General features: G+C 41.3%; 1 protein-coding gene across 1 annotated transcript; it reads left to right on the top strand.

The window, feature by feature from the left end:
- The first annotated feature begins 971 nt into the window (after window positions 1-971).
- Window positions 972-18,022, top strand: mta3 (metastasis associated 1 family, member 3). The gene is made up of 14 exons (XM_079214170.1): window positions 972-1,072; window positions 3,276-3,343; window positions 4,521-4,618; window positions 8,773-8,943; window positions 9,101-9,164; window positions 10,211-10,328; window positions 10,954-11,056; window positions 12,066-12,165; window positions 12,280-12,468; window positions 13,659-13,733; window positions 14,589-14,647; window positions 14,803-14,921; window positions 15,967-16,124; window positions 17,517-18,022. Exons 1-14 carry the CDS (start codon window positions 1,045-1,047, stop codon window positions 17,766-17,768), a joined length of 1,602 nt encoding a protein of 533 aa, XP_079070296.1. The 5' UTR covers window positions 972-1,044; the 3' UTR covers window positions 17,769-18,022.
- The last annotated feature ends 107 nt before the right edge of the window (window positions 18,023-18,129 follow it).

Genomic DNA, 18,129 nt, shown 5'->3' with positions numbered 1-18,129 from the left:
TCCCCTGTCCACGCGGGGTGTGGTTCGTGGAGCTGGTCCTACGCTGAGCTGATGGAAACTACCCTCTGTCCCTCACTGATCTTCTCTTTCTGGAGCCCGTAGAAGAGTCTCTCCTCCCCAGCCAGGGCGAGCCAATCCCATCAATGATGTCACATGCGCGCGCGCGCACGTACTGAAAGAGAACACACTCACACAGGAAAACGGAGCGTAATGTGTTCATACATTAGTCTCCCAAGTCGAGGCTGACGCGATATAGAATAGTACATATAATTGTGTGGGTAAGATTCTTACAGGTTATTCCCCTTAGCCTGCCATATTCCACCCCATCATAAACATGAACTAAATCATTAAGTCTTTAAGGGCTTTTGCACATTCTAATTAGATTATAATGTACGTGTTTGTTTGTTTTTACTCTAATTTATTCTGCTTTTTATGAGCACTGTTGGAAGAAGCCCAAAAACCCAAACAATAATTTACCTTCCCTGTATTTTGCACAACGGTGAAGAACTTAACGTTGTTAAGAACATCTGCATGACTTCTCCCATGTCCCTGTAATATCCCTATATTGGCTCATAATATTAAGTAGCAGGTAAGTAAATAGTAAATCATGTGTATTACAACTATAGTTGCATTTGGAATAAATTACGCACACATTGTTTATTTCAAAAAGTATGATGTAAAGGTAACAGTGTGGCTGTGTGTTTGTATGAGTGAGCGAGTGTGTGTGTGTGTGTCACGGTGTGTGTGTACGTGCGCGTGCGCGACCCTCTTCTCAACGTCACCAGTCAGTGGTTTTTCGGGTTGATCGGACTTCTTTTGGCTGCCGTGAGTTCACTGTATTGTAAAGGGTACTCTGGATCCTAGAGGAGGAGGGGGGGGGGGTCGATTTGCCAAAAAATCTCCCGCTTGGGTACACATCCGGAGTCTCGACGATCATAATTCATCGCACCTTTTACCTTTTAAGAGACCGAGTTTTATTGTTTTTATTAAATTATTCTATTTCGCTTAGTTTATGGTTTACGTTAACACTCCGGGAGGGCAGAAATGGCGGCCAACATGTACCGGGTCGGAGGTATGTATGTCAATGTGGATCTTTTTATCAAACTGAAACCCTTCCAGTTTTGCATCCCCTGGGGATTATTGTCACGCAAATTGTAGTTTGTTTTGCGCCTACTAGTGAGATAAGGCTGTGCCACGCGCACAGAGGTGCATTAAGTCGGACCAGGAAGGTGATAATTTCTAAATATTTGGGGATTCAAAATGGGTCAGGCCTCGCGTCTGGCCGTGGCCACAGCAGCTAGCCGCCAGCTTGCTAAACGGCTAAGCTCACAATGTAAACATATTTCAACTGTCGGCACCTTTGTTGTTCTGGTGCTTTTGGGCTGTATTGACCGGGGAGACGGGTATCGGACAGGCCGTGGGGCTTCTCCACGAGGTATGTGTTTATAAAAAAAACAAAAAAAGAGGTTTAAACGTTTCCACGGGCAGTCTGGAGCTGCCTTTGTATTTGCCTCTTCTGGCATGCAGCCATTAGTGCGAGTCCTTATTTAGCTAACGTTAGCGCCAGTAATGTCTTCACTGATTAGCGTTATTGCGGCTGTGGCGCTCCGTTTTGCACGACGAGGACTGCGTCTAACAATCTATGGAGCATAACCACCGGGTATTGGGTCGCTGCCCACCTATGTGCACAACACGCGCCCGTTAATTAGCGGAATGACTTCACCTGCTAGCTAGCTTGTTAGCAGTGTGCTGGAATTCAGCATCAAATTATTGTCTCCATTCATGGCGTCGCTGCGTCGGGTTTGATTTAATCTGGCACCTTTTTATTCGCACACACTTCCAGTACATTAACGTGGTGATTAGGTTTTAGTGGCATGCTTGACGTGCCGCATACACATTGAGCAGCTCTGCACAGGTGATACTATTGGCAATAGTCTAGCAGTGTCGTTACAACGTAGATATCAGTTTGTTGACCATATTGTCACCTTAGCTGCAGTTCTCCTGCTGCCTTCAAGTGCTGTTTGGAAACGGCAACCCCGGGACCTTAAAGATTGTTGGGTGTTAGGAGTTTTTGTGTTTTGTGTGTGAAATGATAACGGGTATGTTTTTAAAATAAGACTTCAGTAAATGTTGCTTCTTCATACATAGAGCTGGTCCTATCGTGCAACTCAATAAAGAGAATAATGTCAGGGCTGCAATTAATTGTATTACAACAATAGCCCTCTGGGGATAACTACATTTTGAATCCAGAGTTAGAAGACTGTAATAAGCATATGCACTTACTAAATGTCAAACCATGACGAGTCGGACATATTTACCTCTACTTATTGTGTATTTTCCTCGTGCATAGAAATTACAATATTTCAGACCGCACTTGAAGGCAGCATTTGCCATGGACTGAACTTTTGCAAAGTTACTGTATATTCAGGTCAGGTAGAGCTGAATCAGGCTTTGGCTAGGATAAATTATGTTTATGCTGATTTTTATTGAAGAGCAGTGGAAAATCATCGATTACGAGTTAAATTCTCCCTTGTCCTAAACGTATTTATCTTTCAAAAGCTTAACTGTGGTGACTGTCAGGCTGTGAAGACCTCACAGTGCACATGCATTTGCTTTTGCCTTGACCTGTTTAACGTGGAATCTATATTCTATATCTGGTGCATGCACATAACAAATACCCAGTTTATTAATTAATGGTCCTTACATCTGTTTTTTAACCTCTTCCTCTTGATTTAACGGTGACCTATTAGTTGCTCAATGGTATGCTGGTAATGGGAAAACACTGCTGTATGTCACCCAGCCAGTTTTCTGTTCCTTGGCCTACATTATAGTGAGCTGGGAATGGGGTGGTGGTTGCAATATACATGTGTAGATGGACGCTCACTCCCTGGCCACTTTGTTAGAACACCTATACCACTTAATGCAATCCAATACAACAGATCTGCTGCAAATACATTTAACAGGATTATAATGTTGAGGTTTGACACTGTCAGAGAGGCGTTAATTCACGTGTTCCTAATATTCATCCGCCCTCATGTTTGTAAATGGTGTGGGCAAAGCATTAGAAACAAAGACAAAGAAGTCTAGTTCATTGGTAAACCTATTGTTAAATAAATACCTCTCGGACAGTGTCAATTCGAAAAGGGGAGCTGTTCTATGAAAGTGCTTTTGAATTTACAGGTGTACCTAATGAAGTGGCCGCTAAATGTATTAGTTCCACAGAGGGATAATCCATTGCTGCAATGATTTCATACAGTGTGTGTTTTCTGTTGCAGATTATGTATTCTTTGAGAACTCCTCCAGTAACCCTTACCTGATCCGACGAATAGAAGAACTCAACAAGGTACTGAAGTATATCTGTGTCAATTCTGTGTGTGTTTAGTTTTCACTTCGTTTTATGCCTGAGGGTGAATAGCTAGGATTCCTTGTTGTTCCCTACCCCCACTTTTTGGTGTGTCTGTGCATTTTGGGACTAAACATGTTTGTAATGTGATGGAGCCTGACAGGTGTTTCCTTGTCTCCTAACTGCAGTTTGATATCACAGGACACACAAATGTGAGTGTATGTGTAGGCAGGGGAGACTACTGTAATGCACATTTCAGCTCCGCTTTGGACTAAAGATAAACCACCACCAGCTTCGAAAAGCAGCATGGTCCTATGTGTGTTTTTCTGGAAATGTTTGGCCATTTGTGGAGTTAACTGTTTAAAATTATTTCCCCGATGTGTGTCGCAGATGTTAAAAACAGACCAAATCTAACTTTTGTTTAAATACTACTCGAGCGTCTTGAACAGGCGAGTCAAAAAAAGCTTTTTCTGCATTTTCATTGACAGACTGTGTGTGTGTGTGTGTGTGTGTGTGTGTGTGTGTGTGTGTGTGGGAAGATATCAGATCGGTCAGTATAAAACCTATTGAGGCTGTATATTACAATATAAAGATGGCAGACAGTGTTGTTATCATTAGTGATAATTGGTGGCGGGCAAAATAACAGGAACACCCTGCAGCATGATGCAATGTAACACAGTGATCCTGCAACAGATGCTGCCTGTGTGAAGCTTATCATGTTCTTTTTTTTGTTGAGACTGAAAGAGTGGTGGATTCGAGATGATGAACATTTGTGTGATCGTAGCTATTGCTTTGTATTGTCATGAGCTGTTCCTGTTATTTTGTCCATATACATCAGGTGAACACTGCCATTTAACACATCTGCTTTTACCCAGAAGCTCTTGAGAAAAGTAGCATGAGTTGGAAGCCGTTTTCTCAAATCTCATACCCTCACATCCATGCCCTCCATCAGTCATGGAATTCAATACTTGCTGGGTTTTTAAGCCTAATTATCTGGCAAGACAATCAATCAATCAATTGTTCCAAAGCTCTGTTGCGGCCCTGGTCAGCCTGTCACAGCAGCATAACTTGATGAGCACACAAAGGAGCCAGGCCTCTTGGGAAATTCGAGGTTTGTGTTGGGAGGTGTTGCCGATGCTTACAGTCAACCTTGATCCCTCTACTCTCTCCGTTTCAGACGGCCAGTGGGAATGTGGAAGCCAAGGTGGTTTGTTTCTACAGAAGGAGAGACATCTCACACAGCCTCATCCAGCTCGCAGACAAACATGCAAGTGAGTAGTAACTCCTGTCACGCACCAAGACAACCTTTAGTTTAAACGCCACATGTAAATTAAATTAGCTTTCAAGCAATTGAGCCTTCGTTAAGCTCCGCCCCCTGCTGCTACACCGTCAAGCTTTCGGAGCCCACACTGTCACTAACTGCACTCTCTTAATATATCTAACTGTAAAGCAAGGAATATCTGTTTGTATGTCCTTCATCTCCAGAACCGCTCATCCGATTTACTTCACACGTGGCGCGTGTATTGACGAATTTGGTGCAATTTTGAAGTGTTCATTATTCATAAACTTTGAATGAACAAGCAATCAGCGCTCGTCTCGTCCACAGTGGGCAGACAGTGGCTCATTAGCTGCTGATCATTTTTATACCTGACTCTTCTTCACTTCCTTGGAGTCAACAAGAGCTGATAGCCAACTGGAAGCAGCATCAGATCAAAGTGTATTACATGTGTGGCCATGAGTAAACTGCGACTTCGGTGTGTTTTTCCTCCGTGAGTTACTTTATAACCACGGTGGTTACGTTGAAGCAAGCGACTAATATGTCTATTTATGTATTACGCTGATATTTCTGAAAATAACTGAAACAAAAACTGATGTGTGTATTTTTCAGAGGCAGATTTAGTGATTTAGGAGCCCTTTGTAAACGCTGTATTGCTTTTCTTTTCACCCTTTATCTAACTGTGAATGTTGGTCTTGGCAGTGGTAGAAGAAGAAGAATATTAGCTCAATGTTTTCCCCTGAATTAGACAGTAAGTAGTTTACAACTGAGATCATCTTTTAAATGACTTTGTAAGTTATCTCGGGGTGTAATGGCTAAGAACGGTAAAGTTTGGCTTTTCCCAGGAACCAGAGTGTATCTCAGAGTGTTTTTTGACTGTGAGTGTACTCGACTTGGTTGTGTGACGCAGCGATGTCATGGCAGCTGTATGGCTCAGGACCCAAGGAAGCGCTGTTTGAGGTGTGAAGTTGTTTGTATGAGCAGTTCTCGAGAAAGCTGCAAGCAGCACCAGCACAGTTCAAGCATTCGGGCCGTTCTGAACAGCCATGTTTTCAACAGGCATTGCACTCGTATTATCTAATTTTGAAAAAACAATGAAGCAATTTCAGAGAGAAGCAGACTCGAGGATCTACAGTATTAGTTTGACGGATAAATCCAGGATATCAAATTGATTCAGCAGCAAAAAACGGTTACAAAGATAAAGATTAGCAAAGGGTCTTTTCGGTGTTGCACTTCTTCAGAATCTGTATTTTAATATACTGTAGTTGATCTACAGATTATTTGGCAACAATGTGGATCATCAATTCTTTTTTTAAAGTATATGTATTTCACAACAATATGAAAAAAAGAAAAATTTGATTAATATTGATAATTTCTTGACTAATGAACAGACTGAGACTAATAATTTTAATTAGTATTTTCGGCCAATCTCATTGAGGGAAAATGTCACTATGGTCTTTCTGCTGCATCTCAGTGAGGCAGACATTTCCAGCTGCGTATCCTCTTGGCACATTATATATTATTATTATTATATCAATACCATGTTCATGTAGACCAGAGCTCCGGAGTGCAATTATTTAGTCACATGAATAGGCGATCGATGTGAAAAAAATGCCGCTAGTCATATGTCATGGTTATTTCTCAATTATTTATTACCGGGAGAGTGAGCGTTGGAGTGTGGCTGTATGTGGAGAAGAAGGGAGGAAAGGAAAGTGTTGTTGTCGAGCTAACGCCTGTTCTGTGTGGGTAGCCTTCTACCTGTTTGCAGTGATGTTTCACGTCATCCTTTGTTCACAACAAAACAAATTGTAGATGACCTTCTGGAAATTAAAAGCTCCTCTCCGCTAAAGTAATCCCACAGCCTTAAGGAGGAAGGTTGATTAATGTGGAGACAGCTGCAAGAAGAATTATCATAGTTATAAAACAACTATTCCATATGTTGTCATATATGAAAAGACCCAAACTGTAATGTAGTAAATTATTTAAACAGCGTTTGTATCGGAATGATTCTCACATGACCGAGAATCAGCACTGACAGGAAAGACAGTAATGTATTGTGCTTCTAGTCTCTCTGTGTGTTCAAACTGTTTGGGGGAAAACAGGTTTTGCTCATTTCGCTAGACTTTGTAAACAAAAAGCAACATTATGAACATAAATGTACTATAGAGAATGCAGCACAGTGCCAATTCCACAACCTATTTGGAGTCAGTCATCTTCCAGCTGCTAAGACAGAAGCAACATTAGGATGTAGTGCTGCATGCACTTCATTTATGGAACAATAAATAAAAATACAAGCAATAAAATGTGCATTTGTTTTGTTTGTCATGGTTTAATCATTGCAGCCAAAGAGCAAACAGCTGAGGGCCAGACACAAGTTCTAATGGGTCCGTTTATCTCAAAAATAGACATTTTTGAATCTACCCTCATTGGTATAAAGCCTAAGTCTAATTTTATTTGTCAAGATTTTACAGTTTCTTCCCTTAAGATTGCTGCTGTCTTTCCAACACAATTGTACTGAAACTAATTGTTTTTCTTGCACTCGCCACATCCAATAATTTGATTTGAAAACCTCATATTCATATCTTGCAACATTACACTCATCCCCCAAGGTGTCCATATCTTGCTGTGATGAATCAGCACCAAGTTGCTAACCTCAGCGAGAAATATGAGACTGGGTTTCTGTAGTTGCCATCCAGTGGTTTTCTAGTGAAAAGCTTTCAATTTGAAACGGCAGCAGAAAAAAAAACACTTTCTGTTTGCATTAGCTGCGTCCTAATGCAGCAATTACAGCTCAAATATATAGAAGGAGAGCAGATTAGAAAACCTCAAGGCTGCTATCTATTGGATAAAAGCAGCATAATGTAGGAAACAGAGGAACTATGTTCCATTAAAATCTGAACATAGAGAGATTTGAACCAATCAGAGACGGTGTTCAGTTGAGTGACGGGTCAGGGGGTCAGTATGCTTCAACTGAAGTGCTTGACAGAGGGTTGTAAAGACTGAAATCCCCTTCCTTCACTATCTAGTGTTGGAATTTGGGGGATACTTTTTTGTTATTTTCAGAAACTGACAATTAGAATTGGGTTTGAACTTCTCTCTCAAGCTTTCACTTTGTGTGCGTGTGTGTGTGAGTTAATAAGTGCAACACCATGAAAGCGCTCATGGAAAGACTGTCCAAAAGCTGGTATTCCTATTGGTACGATTCATTGCGCATGCCATTCGCTACAACAGAAGGTCCCCCGCCTTCGTGTGTGTCCATTTGGAACAACTATAAAAACTTCAGACGTGGTGTAGAAACTATTTCATTTTGAGCGTTCCCAGTAAGGGAAATACACATCGTCACATCACTGTCCGGCTAAGGGTCGGGTTATGCTCAGACAGTCACACTGGGCGGGGGAGGAAACCGGGTAGTGTAGTGTAAATGTTGGATAACAACCCAGTCCAGTCCCGCAAGTGTTTTGTGCTTACAGCCGGTCGCTGATGAAGAGTAATGCCTGGAGACAGCAGCCTCAAAACGCTCCAAATCGTCTGTTTCCCAAGTTATCCGCCCATCAAACGGACACATCTGAAATGGCTCACTGGCATCTTAAATCATGACATCGGGACAGTGGAAATGGGGATTCTGGGGCTCTGTAGGATTTTCCAACAGGGATGTGAAGCTGCACTAGTGCCAACACTAGAGTGAAAACAACTGGTGTTGTAATAGATAGTTGCCAATAGCACATTTTATTTATTTATCTGTGTAAAGTATATGCTTTCACTGTGCAACACTGACTTACAATGTGTATTCGTTGCATGTGATTATGCGCCGACTCAACTGCAGCTAATCTAGTATTTATGGACGAGCACCGTGGGCTTCGCATTAAATATCTCATAGTATTCCTGCGCATAATAGCTCCGGTGTCTTTTAATGGATGGCAGCGTTAGTTTGTGATTGCAAAGCCCTCGAGAGCCACGTTACCAGCCTATTGCATTAAGTCTGAAGACTGCGCAGTTATGAAATTTCATTAAGTGGTGTTTTGTTTTATGAAATCTTAGAGAAGAATCAACGAATTTGGCTGGAACCATTTGTGACTTTGATAATCTGTTTATCTGTCAAGAGTAAGCCACTGCCATGTTATGTGTGTCATATTTCTCTTCTGATGTTCTTTAGTGGTGTAATTTTCTCTCGTGTGTGTGTGTGTGTGCCTTTTGCAGAGGAGTTGGAAGAAGAGAAGGAGAGCCCGATAGAGACGGACCTAACAGAAAAACAGAAACACCAGCTTCGCCACAGAGAGCTCTTCCTCTCCCGGCAGTATGAGAGTCTGCCTGCGACACACATCAGGTACCGTACAGAAACACGCACACGCGAGACCCCACGGCTCATCTGCAGGCAGTGTCCATGGATAGTCACTCATCCAGCCATGAATAGACAAATTAAGTGCTGCTCACTTCCTGTGTGTGTTTTACCAAGCGCTTGTTTGCTCCCTCTCTCCTATTAGGGGCAAGTGCAGCGTCGCGTTATTAAATGAGACTGAAGCCGTTCTTTCATACCTTGACAAAGAGGTGAGTCAGAGAAAATAACTTGATCCGTCATCTCTTACTGTGTCATAGGAGGTTGTCATCGTTTTTTTTTTTTTACTTTCCTGTCAAAATTGAGTGAAAGTCAATGGCTTGGCTTAATCAGCTGATCATTTTCTTGATTTATCATTTAACTCCCAAGATGGTGTCCGATAACTTGTTTCCAACCAACACATCAAGACTAGGGAAGTCCCGATAAAGTATTTTTGCCCCCAATCCGATACTTACAGTATATGCGTGTGTGTGTGTGTGGCTGTGGCATTACTGACTGTGCCGACATAAAACTTTCTTTAGGCTGATGTGTATTAACGTGAGCATAAATATGAAACACGGCCGATCAGTTGAACACCAGGCAGATCTGATCGTCTGCTGATCGATCGGTGCGTCTCTAATTACATTAATAAATTACTCTTATAGATTTATTTTTGCTCACGGTGCTTTAGTTGCCCTTGCGTGGTCGGTGTGGGTGTCGTCGGCCCTCCACTGCTGTCTGTCGCTGTGAGACTGTGGACTCACACTAACGGAGCTCAGCGGAGAGGAGGAGAGATGCTGTGCATGCTAGAGCTTCGCGAGTAACGACACCCGTGTGACAGCTGACGTAAAAAGAAGGAATCGATCGGGCACATTAGCTCAGTGTAGCCGATACTGATTACTTAAAAGATGCCTTGATCCACCCTGTGACTCAAATAAAAACAATTAAATAAATATTATCACAAAAGACAAAGAAAGAAGCAAATCCTTCTAGATGCTTATGTACCTCAATAAGTACTTGGTTTTTCCATTTCCTCACTGTCTTGTTTTTATTTTAGCACTTTCAGTACAGGTTATTATTTTATACAACAGCTGAGATTTCCAGGTCAACTGCAGAATTTTCTTGTTTCATTCGTCCTTCATTTCACACCAGGGAATTTCCGAAACACTTTTTTTTCAATTTAAGGTTCAAAATGTATAATACAAATGTTTGACATGAGAGCCAGTGTAAAACTCTGACTGTAAATGCAGAAACTGATTATTTTTGTTGTTCTCTTCAGGACACGTTCTTCTACTCGCTGGTCTACGACCCCACACAGAAGACCCTGTTGGCCGACAAAGGAGAGATCCGAGTGGGACCGCGCTTTCAGGCAGACGTACCTGAAATGCTACAAGAGGGTCAGTCAGAATGTACGATTTATTTAATCACATCTACAGGTGCCGTTGTTTACACACTTTTAGTGTGTGTGTGTGTGTGTGTGTGTGTGTGTGTGTGTGTGTGTGTGTGTGTGTGTGTGTGTGTGTGTGTGTTATTGGTCTCAAACTGTTGCAGCGGGAAGAAGCAGTTGTTCTTTGCAGGCTTTGTCCTAGTAATGGAAGTTAAAGCACATCATTGTTTATAGTGTCTCCTCTTGGCATGGACAAGGAATTATATTGTTGCATGACTTGTTAACTTGGAGTTTGGAAAAGTTATTTTTTTCCTGCTGGTGTTAACAAAAGTTGTAAAATGTGATTTGGGGAGTTTTCATTTCGCAACTTTTCCCTGTTTTGCTGTTGAGTTGAAAGTCTTTTGTATTTCCCCATAATGGGCTGAGAGGAATAAGTACATAGTTTTTTAGCCTCTTTGTCTAAAACAAAAGCAACCACTTCTCTCAAACCATCACATAGTGTGTGGATCTTTACAGATGGTTGCAGAGTTTAAACTACTAGCTCTACCAGAAAAGTCTTGCAAATAACTACATTATTGGCATATGCTCAAGCTCCCGTGCCGTCTGTCAGCTGTTGCCTCTTGTGTGTCCTGCAGGTGAGGCAGATGACCGGGACCAGGCCAAGCTGGAAGAGAAGCTGTGGTATCCAGAGTGTCCGCTCACCAGCAAACAGATAGACCAATTCCTAGTGGTGGCACGGTAAGTCCTTTCACCTTTGACCACTACACTAATAGGATGTTTTGATTCCTGTACAGCTGCAACTAAGAGTAGGAGAACCGTGACTTGCATTATTCAGACATTATTTTCCTCTGTCTGTGCAAATAATAATAAATGCAAATGTAATAAATGCAAATTGATGTTGTATGTATAACTCCAAAGTTTGGCTGACCATTTTAAATTTTAAATTTTTTTTTATTTAACATTTTTATTATAAACCGTCATATAAAATAATATAAAGATTTGAGCTTTAAATCAGTGTCAAAACTTTAGCCATTTATTGTGTTTGAGTCGTGATTCGTGTTTGCACACCTTTTTTCTTTTGTAATTATTGGAAGCATAATCAGAGCTGTGCCACGGTGTCTCTCTTCATTTATCTGTAAAAAAAAAGAAAAGAGCCCTTCTAACCAAGGTTATTAAATTAAGTCTGGGACACAGTCTGACCTCAAGGGAGTTGCGGGGTAGGGCACATGTGCAGAGTAACCGGAGTTGCGATGTAGGAGGGTTACAGCAGATGCTACTTGAAATAAAGGGATGGTGTCCGCTCCGGTGCTCTTTGAATGCCCTCGGCCTCACAGAACATTTTGGGTGAGCTATAATGGATGACCAACAATCATTAGTAGAACATTTTCATATATAAAGCATTTGTTTATGGTCTCTTTATTAAAGATCTTGTCAGGAACTGCAGAATCGTAATTGTCTGACTCCATTCCTGTGGACGCCTCAGGGAAAATAATAGATCATCCTCATGTTCTATGATTGTGCGGCAGCTATTGAGCCTTTCGGCAAGCGCAAACCAGATTTGATTGTGCGGGTGTTGTAGCCCAATGATATAATCAAATATGTCGCTGTGACCTCTTTTTAGCCTTGTTGCTTCTGACGAGGATGTGTCATAACGCAGCAGTGAACTGGCACATGCAGCTCATTGTGTTTTCATATTTAATTTCCGCCAGTTTGTTTATATGTGTGTGTTTTGTGTGTAATTTTTCAGGGCGGTTGGGACCTTTGCTCGAGCGCTGGACTGCAGCAGCTCGGTTCGACAGCCAAGCTTACACATGAGTGCAGCTGCAGCCTCACGAGATATCACACTGGTGAGTTGAACGCACGCAGATAAACGCACACTCACTCTGCAGTACCTGATTGTGACTTGCATTGATAAGTTGTAATCCCTTTCTTTGTGCCTTTTTTTTTTTTTTTTGTTGCAGTTCCATGCGATGGACACGCTGCATCGTCATAATTACGACCTGTCCAGTGCGCTGAGTGTACTGGTCCCAGCAGGCGGCCCGGTGCTCTGCAGGGACGAGATGGAGGAGTGGAGCGCCTCGGAAGCCGCCATGTTCGAAGAGGCACTAGAAAAATACGGAAAAGACTTCAACGACATCCGACAAGACTTTGTAAGTGTGTGTTTATAACGCGGTTGGTGCAAAGCTATATACCCCTCACGAGAAACGGCAAACTGCCATCGAGATATTCGGCACTCAGGTGTGTTTTTAATGTTATATTTTGCAGTACTGTCAACCATGATTCTACTTGCAATTGAACATATGTTTTAAGTAGCTCAGTCAGCCCTAAATGTGGCTAATATTCTCCCTCTGGACTCCAAAGCTGAATGCCAGAAACAGTTACTGATATTCAAGAGTAACTTTAAATTACTAACTTTTTGAGTTTGTAAAATGATCCTGGTCCTTGCTAAATACATGATTGTCCTTCTTCCAGAAAAGAGTTCAAGCATGAAATGCTCACACCTTTGTAGGCTTGAATGGTTGCTATACAGTGTAGATAGTTTCTCTCTCAATCAATGACTGCAGTTGTGGTCAGCTTTCTCTCATATGAGAAAATCTACTCCCGTAGTGGCCACGGTTCATATCGTGGAAGAAAGTCATTTAAGAATTCTCAAGTCACTCCTCCAGCATAATTCACATCAATGCTGTCTATTTGTATGCCGATGTGTGGCTGCGCGTGATAACCTTAAGCACTCAATCGCAAGTGAAGTTTGAAGCAGAAGTTGAGTTCAGATGTGTTTCAGTGGAAAGCATGGCTTTTTGAAACGTATGCATCATATTGATTTACAGTGGAGAAGTTTGATTGTGCCGCTTGGAGTGTTTTTAGAAGTTTCTATGCACGTTTTGATACTGTCTTTAGCAAAAACTTGTCAAAATGGGAATTCATTGTAATCTTCATGAATTCAAGATGACCATAGTCACTGTTTTGTGAAAGAAATATTAACATTTCAACAGACGCCTCTAAAGACTGAAAGTTCAACTTTTTATTGAACTTTCCTTCCCACAATCTACCTGTACTGTACAATAACGACAGGATATGGGTGTATATGGAGGCACCAGGTGCTCATGAATACTTATTAAATGTGTGAATCACTGTGTGCGTCTGTGTGAAAGTGTGTGTTTTGGTCTGGGGCTCAGAACCAGGCGAAGCCGGTAGCTTTCAGCCCCCCTGGTCACGACGCCTCTCATGGATATTTATGGATTTTTGCACCCAGATGGCAAGAACATGAGATATTAATACCATTCATTTCCTCTCTTTTCCTCTCTCCCTCTACACTTATTCATTATTTCCTCTTGTGAAGCTGCCATGGAAGTCTCTGACTAGTATCATAGAGTACTACTACATGTGGAAGACCACAGACAGATATGTGCAACAGGTGAGACAAACTCAGTATTTGCCAAACCAGTATTTGTTTATTGGCTTTCTACTGTGCTCGGGGCAGTCTGAAACATTTTCAGTTTTCTTTTGTCCTGCTTCTGGGTCTTTTGTTATGTTTTTAATGTGTTGTTTGTTATGTCTATCTGCGTATATGTAATATGTGTCTTTATGTTCTGCACGTCTTCTGTTGCACGTTTATTGGCTACTGCGTGGCATATCGGTACTCGGTGATTTAGCATTGCACTCCCATAAAGTTGGTGGACTTTAAAAAAGTAAATAATAATGGTCAAAATCAATATATCAGAAGCTGAGAAATCTTGAATTAGATTCTGTATTATGAATTCAATTAAAGTAGCATTTTTCATTATATCACCAGCATGTTACAACAACCCGGTACATCTTTGTTTGTACATCTTTTCTGTCAATAAAGCCTCAGGGCAACTGAAACATAGTATAGAAGCTCAGTAGTACTCTCCGTAACAAATAAACTGACCCTTTCTATGTGTAAAATAGGTGGGTGCAGGAAAGTCTTAGAAATAAGTAAAAGCAAAGGTTGGTTAGTTTGCAGCTCTTAGAGAAGCGATCACTTTGAATGAGAGAATCAGCAGAATATGTAACGTGAATATAACTTTTTATTCATTATGATTATCAGGAAAGGTTGTAACTGCAACCTGTCGAGAAGAAAGGAAACAACACCTTTTGCAATGCATGGACACGTTTGATAATAATAGTGTTAATGCCTATCAGGGTTAATTATTAAAGGTGTCAAATTGTCTAACCGTTTTTTATCAGAGATAACAGTTGATTTGTTTTTTCCTTAATGAATAAGTCCTCTCTGTTTCTCTCTGAGCAGAAGAGACTGAAGGCAGCCGAGGCAGAGAGCAAACTGAAGCAGGTTTATATCCCCACATAGTAAGTCCCTTTATTTCACATTTCTAGATGTGGGAATCATTACTATAGCTGTGGCTTTTTATGCATAATTAATGTTTTAATTTAAAGCGCCGCATCGGACAGCTGCACTCTGAGTCCGTTCCTTAAATCTCCTCTCTTCCTCTTCTCTGTGACAGTAACAAGCCCAACCCCAACCAGATCTCTATGACCAATGGCAAGATGGCGACAGTGAATGGAGCGGGCCCCGGGGCCTTCCATGCAGCAGGCGGGGGCAGAGCCTGCGAGAGCTGTTATTGTGAGTTTTCTCTGTGTGTTTGCGAGAGTGAGTGAGTGTGTGTGTGTTTGAGTATGGCAAGTGTGAAATGTAATCACAAGGGCAGCGAACATGGGTCAATTAGAAGAAAGACTAATGCTGTGTTCGGCAGCTCACGGATTATTTTTCTCTACTGAGCTCGTCTGACTCTGGAAGAGAAGCTTTCCCTTTTTAATAAGTTTCCCCATTACTGCATGTCTGCTTATTTGTTTTGACACCTGTTGCTAATCCAGTCATCAATCGTTCCCTTCACTTTGAATTCTCTTATCTATTCCTGTTAGCAAGGTTTGGACCTGCTATGCTGCAACATTTATGCTTATTTTTTATCAATAAAATAATTGAAATGTCCATCACAATTTCCAGCTATATAACAGAAACTCTTCCAGAGTCAGAAGAGCTCAAATCCTCACATTTATGAAGCCGCAAACAAAGATTATTTGCATTTTATTTTTGCTCTGATTAATGCATTTCGCCATTCATCTTTTATTAAAGTTGTTTCATTCTCTGTCGACTTGATTGACAGAAAATAATACAACTTTAATAGACTAACCCTATTCTAAATGGCATTTTCTACTTCAAACGCACAAAGGGGCGCACCAAGGAGCTATCACTCACTAGCATCATAAAAAATGGCTACCAGAAGGTAAAGCCCCGCAATAAAAGCCTTACATTGGTGGACTGGCAGAAAGCTTTGAGCATGAAGCAGTTTCATGTTTGTGGTTTAATTTTTATGGTAAAAAAGACACTATTTAGACGGAGACATGATTCAATAAGAAACAGAATGAGTGTGCAACAAAAACACTACTATAAATATGTATTTGTATCCTTAGGTTAAAGTCACTAAAGGTACTAATCTCGTCAGTCAATCGCAGGCACGAGTGTGACTTGCTCTGATATATAGACATTGATAAAATCATTAAGGAGAGACTTAAAACGGTGGAAGTGGAGATCAATATGCTGAGTGTCTTTGAACCAGCTATCTGCCGCGACGCTTCTGATTCTCAATAATGTATTTTGTCATCAACAGCCATGCAGTCGGCCCAATGGTACTCATGGGGGCCACCAAACATGCAGTGCCGCCTTTGCGTCTCCTGCTGGATGTACTGGAAGAAGTACGGCGGCCTGAAGATGCCAAGCAGAGCAGAAGCTCCAGAGGAGAGGACCTCCCCCATTCCAGCAACCAATGTAAGCTCAGTCAGAAGCCACGGATGTAAAACACGTCTAAGCATGGAACAAAATCAAATTGCACACAACTGCAGCTCTGTTTAACATCTACAGTATACAAACAATGTTTTGAGCTGTCAACATAAATTATTCAGTGAGCTCAAAACATCACTTACGGTATCTCACATATTCATACATTCATACGCCTTCCACATTTGCAGTCTGGATTATTTTTTCCCCGAGTGAGAAAACTGACCAGTTAAGAGATTTTGTTTGTTAGTTTTAATTAGTCTACACTTGGATGCAACATATATCCTGTATTTCATTATACTACACTGTAGTCAGGTTGATGTAAATATTATATTCAAGGAAATGATCCAAATGAATATGCTATGTTTTGTGTTTCCCATTTCAGCATTTCTTTTTCTAACGGTCCATTTTTGGTCGACAGATTTTCTTTGCTAGGAATTAATTTCTTTAGGATGCAATACAAAGACCCAAACTATAACCCTCTTTCTGTATATGTGAAATTAATAACATGCATGATGTTGAACAATGTTAGTGAGCCAGCATGCAGAACACAAGAAACCCTGGATTGGCTCACATAAAAGAATAGCAGCAGAATTATTTTATTACACCTGTGATTTTTCTTCCATGAAAAAAATAAAAAGGTGTATTGTTGCCCACCTTTGTTCAGCAATGTGCACTCAAATGCCAGTTATGTAATACGCTTTAATGCAACAGCCCCACAGCAAACCCACCTTCACAAAGGTTGTACTCTTCAGTTCTGCTTTAAGTGTTTTTAATTAGCTGCTGATTCAACTTTATGGTATTTTTTTAAAGTGTAGTAACCCTCATTGACATGAACAGGATGGTGAAAATATTACAATCCCCGCTCTGTGTAACAGCAATGCAGTTCAACAGCACCACAAAGCCTCCAATGATCATACAGTAAAGTAAACACCTAAAATAACCTTAAAATATTAACCTTTATGAAGGAAGGATCTATTGGTGGGTGTTTTTATTTATTAGTTGGTGTCAACTTCTCTATGTGGTGATACAATTTTAGCACCTTGTTATCTATGATGACGAGTAGGTGTAAACACAGGTAGCTTTTAAATGACAGCTCTCAATGCATGCTTTCAAAATAAAATACATTGAGATGTGGAGGCTAGAAGTGGGGCAAACATCTGGTCCTGAAATTTTTTTTTTATCTGTCACTAAACAAGCAAAAATTAAAAGTTGGGAGAGAGCATAAACATATTGAAATCTCTATGCCAAATAACCCAAAAGTGGTGTTTTCTTGTCTGACCACATAGCTCATAGGTATGTCAAGGCTTTTTTAAAAACCTTTTTTTGCAAGCGCCTAAATTGTTTTTAAACTCATGCCTGTTTTTTCCCTTTCCCTCCCAGGAGCCGCCTCGGTCACGGGGCCACGCTCCTCGCCAGTCTAATCACATGGTGCCGATGCGAAACAGCGGCAGCCCGAAGTCCAACATGAAGACCAAGCAGGCTTTCCTGCTGCAGGCCACCCGCCTCACCAAGCTGGCCCGGCACATGTGCCGTGACATCATCAGGCTGCGCCGTGCTGCGCGCCGGCCCTTTGTTCCCATTAACTGTGGGTCCATAAAGGCAGAGTGTAAGAGCTCTTTCAATTCCTCCTAACTTCTGCCACATGAACACACACACACACACACACACACACACACACACACACACACACACACACACACACACACACACACACACACAAAACACAGCATATGCAGACATACAGACACACACACACACACTCACTCGCCACCCCTCCCCCCGCCCCCCCTCACCCTGTTTGCCCCCCCCATCAACCCTCCCATTCCCCTCCCCTGTCTCTTTCTGTTTTTATTATTGTTATTATTATTATTTTGGTTTTTGTATTCTCCCACCCCCTGTTTCCAATAAAGACTGCCTGTCCTCATAACTATGAGTTTCGATCATCATTTCATTCGTGTTTTTTAAATTAGTTTTATTCCTTTATGTGTCAAGG

This window comes from Taurulus bubalis (assembly GCF_910589615.1).
Source record: "Taurulus bubalis genome assembly, chromosome: 2".
Taxonomy (NCBI): Eukaryota; Metazoa; Chordata; class Actinopteri; order Perciformes; family Cottidae; genus Taurulus; species Taurulus bubalis.
This window is presented reverse-complemented; position numbering and strand designations above follow the sequence as displayed.

Bases quoted from the DNA above. Each gene is read 5' to 3' on its own strand.
- mta3 (XM_079214170.1), top strand. From the start codon at position 1,045: ATGGCGGCCAACATGTACCGGGTCGGAG. The intron at 13,734-14,588 runs GTGAGACAAACT...CTCTCTGAGCAG, and splicing joins CAGACAGATATGTGCAACAG to AAGAGACTGAAGGCAGCCGA. The intron at 14,922-15,966 runs GTGAGTTTTCTC...TGTCATCAACAG, and splicing joins AGCCTGCGAGAGCTGTTATT to CCATGCAGTCGGCCCAATGG.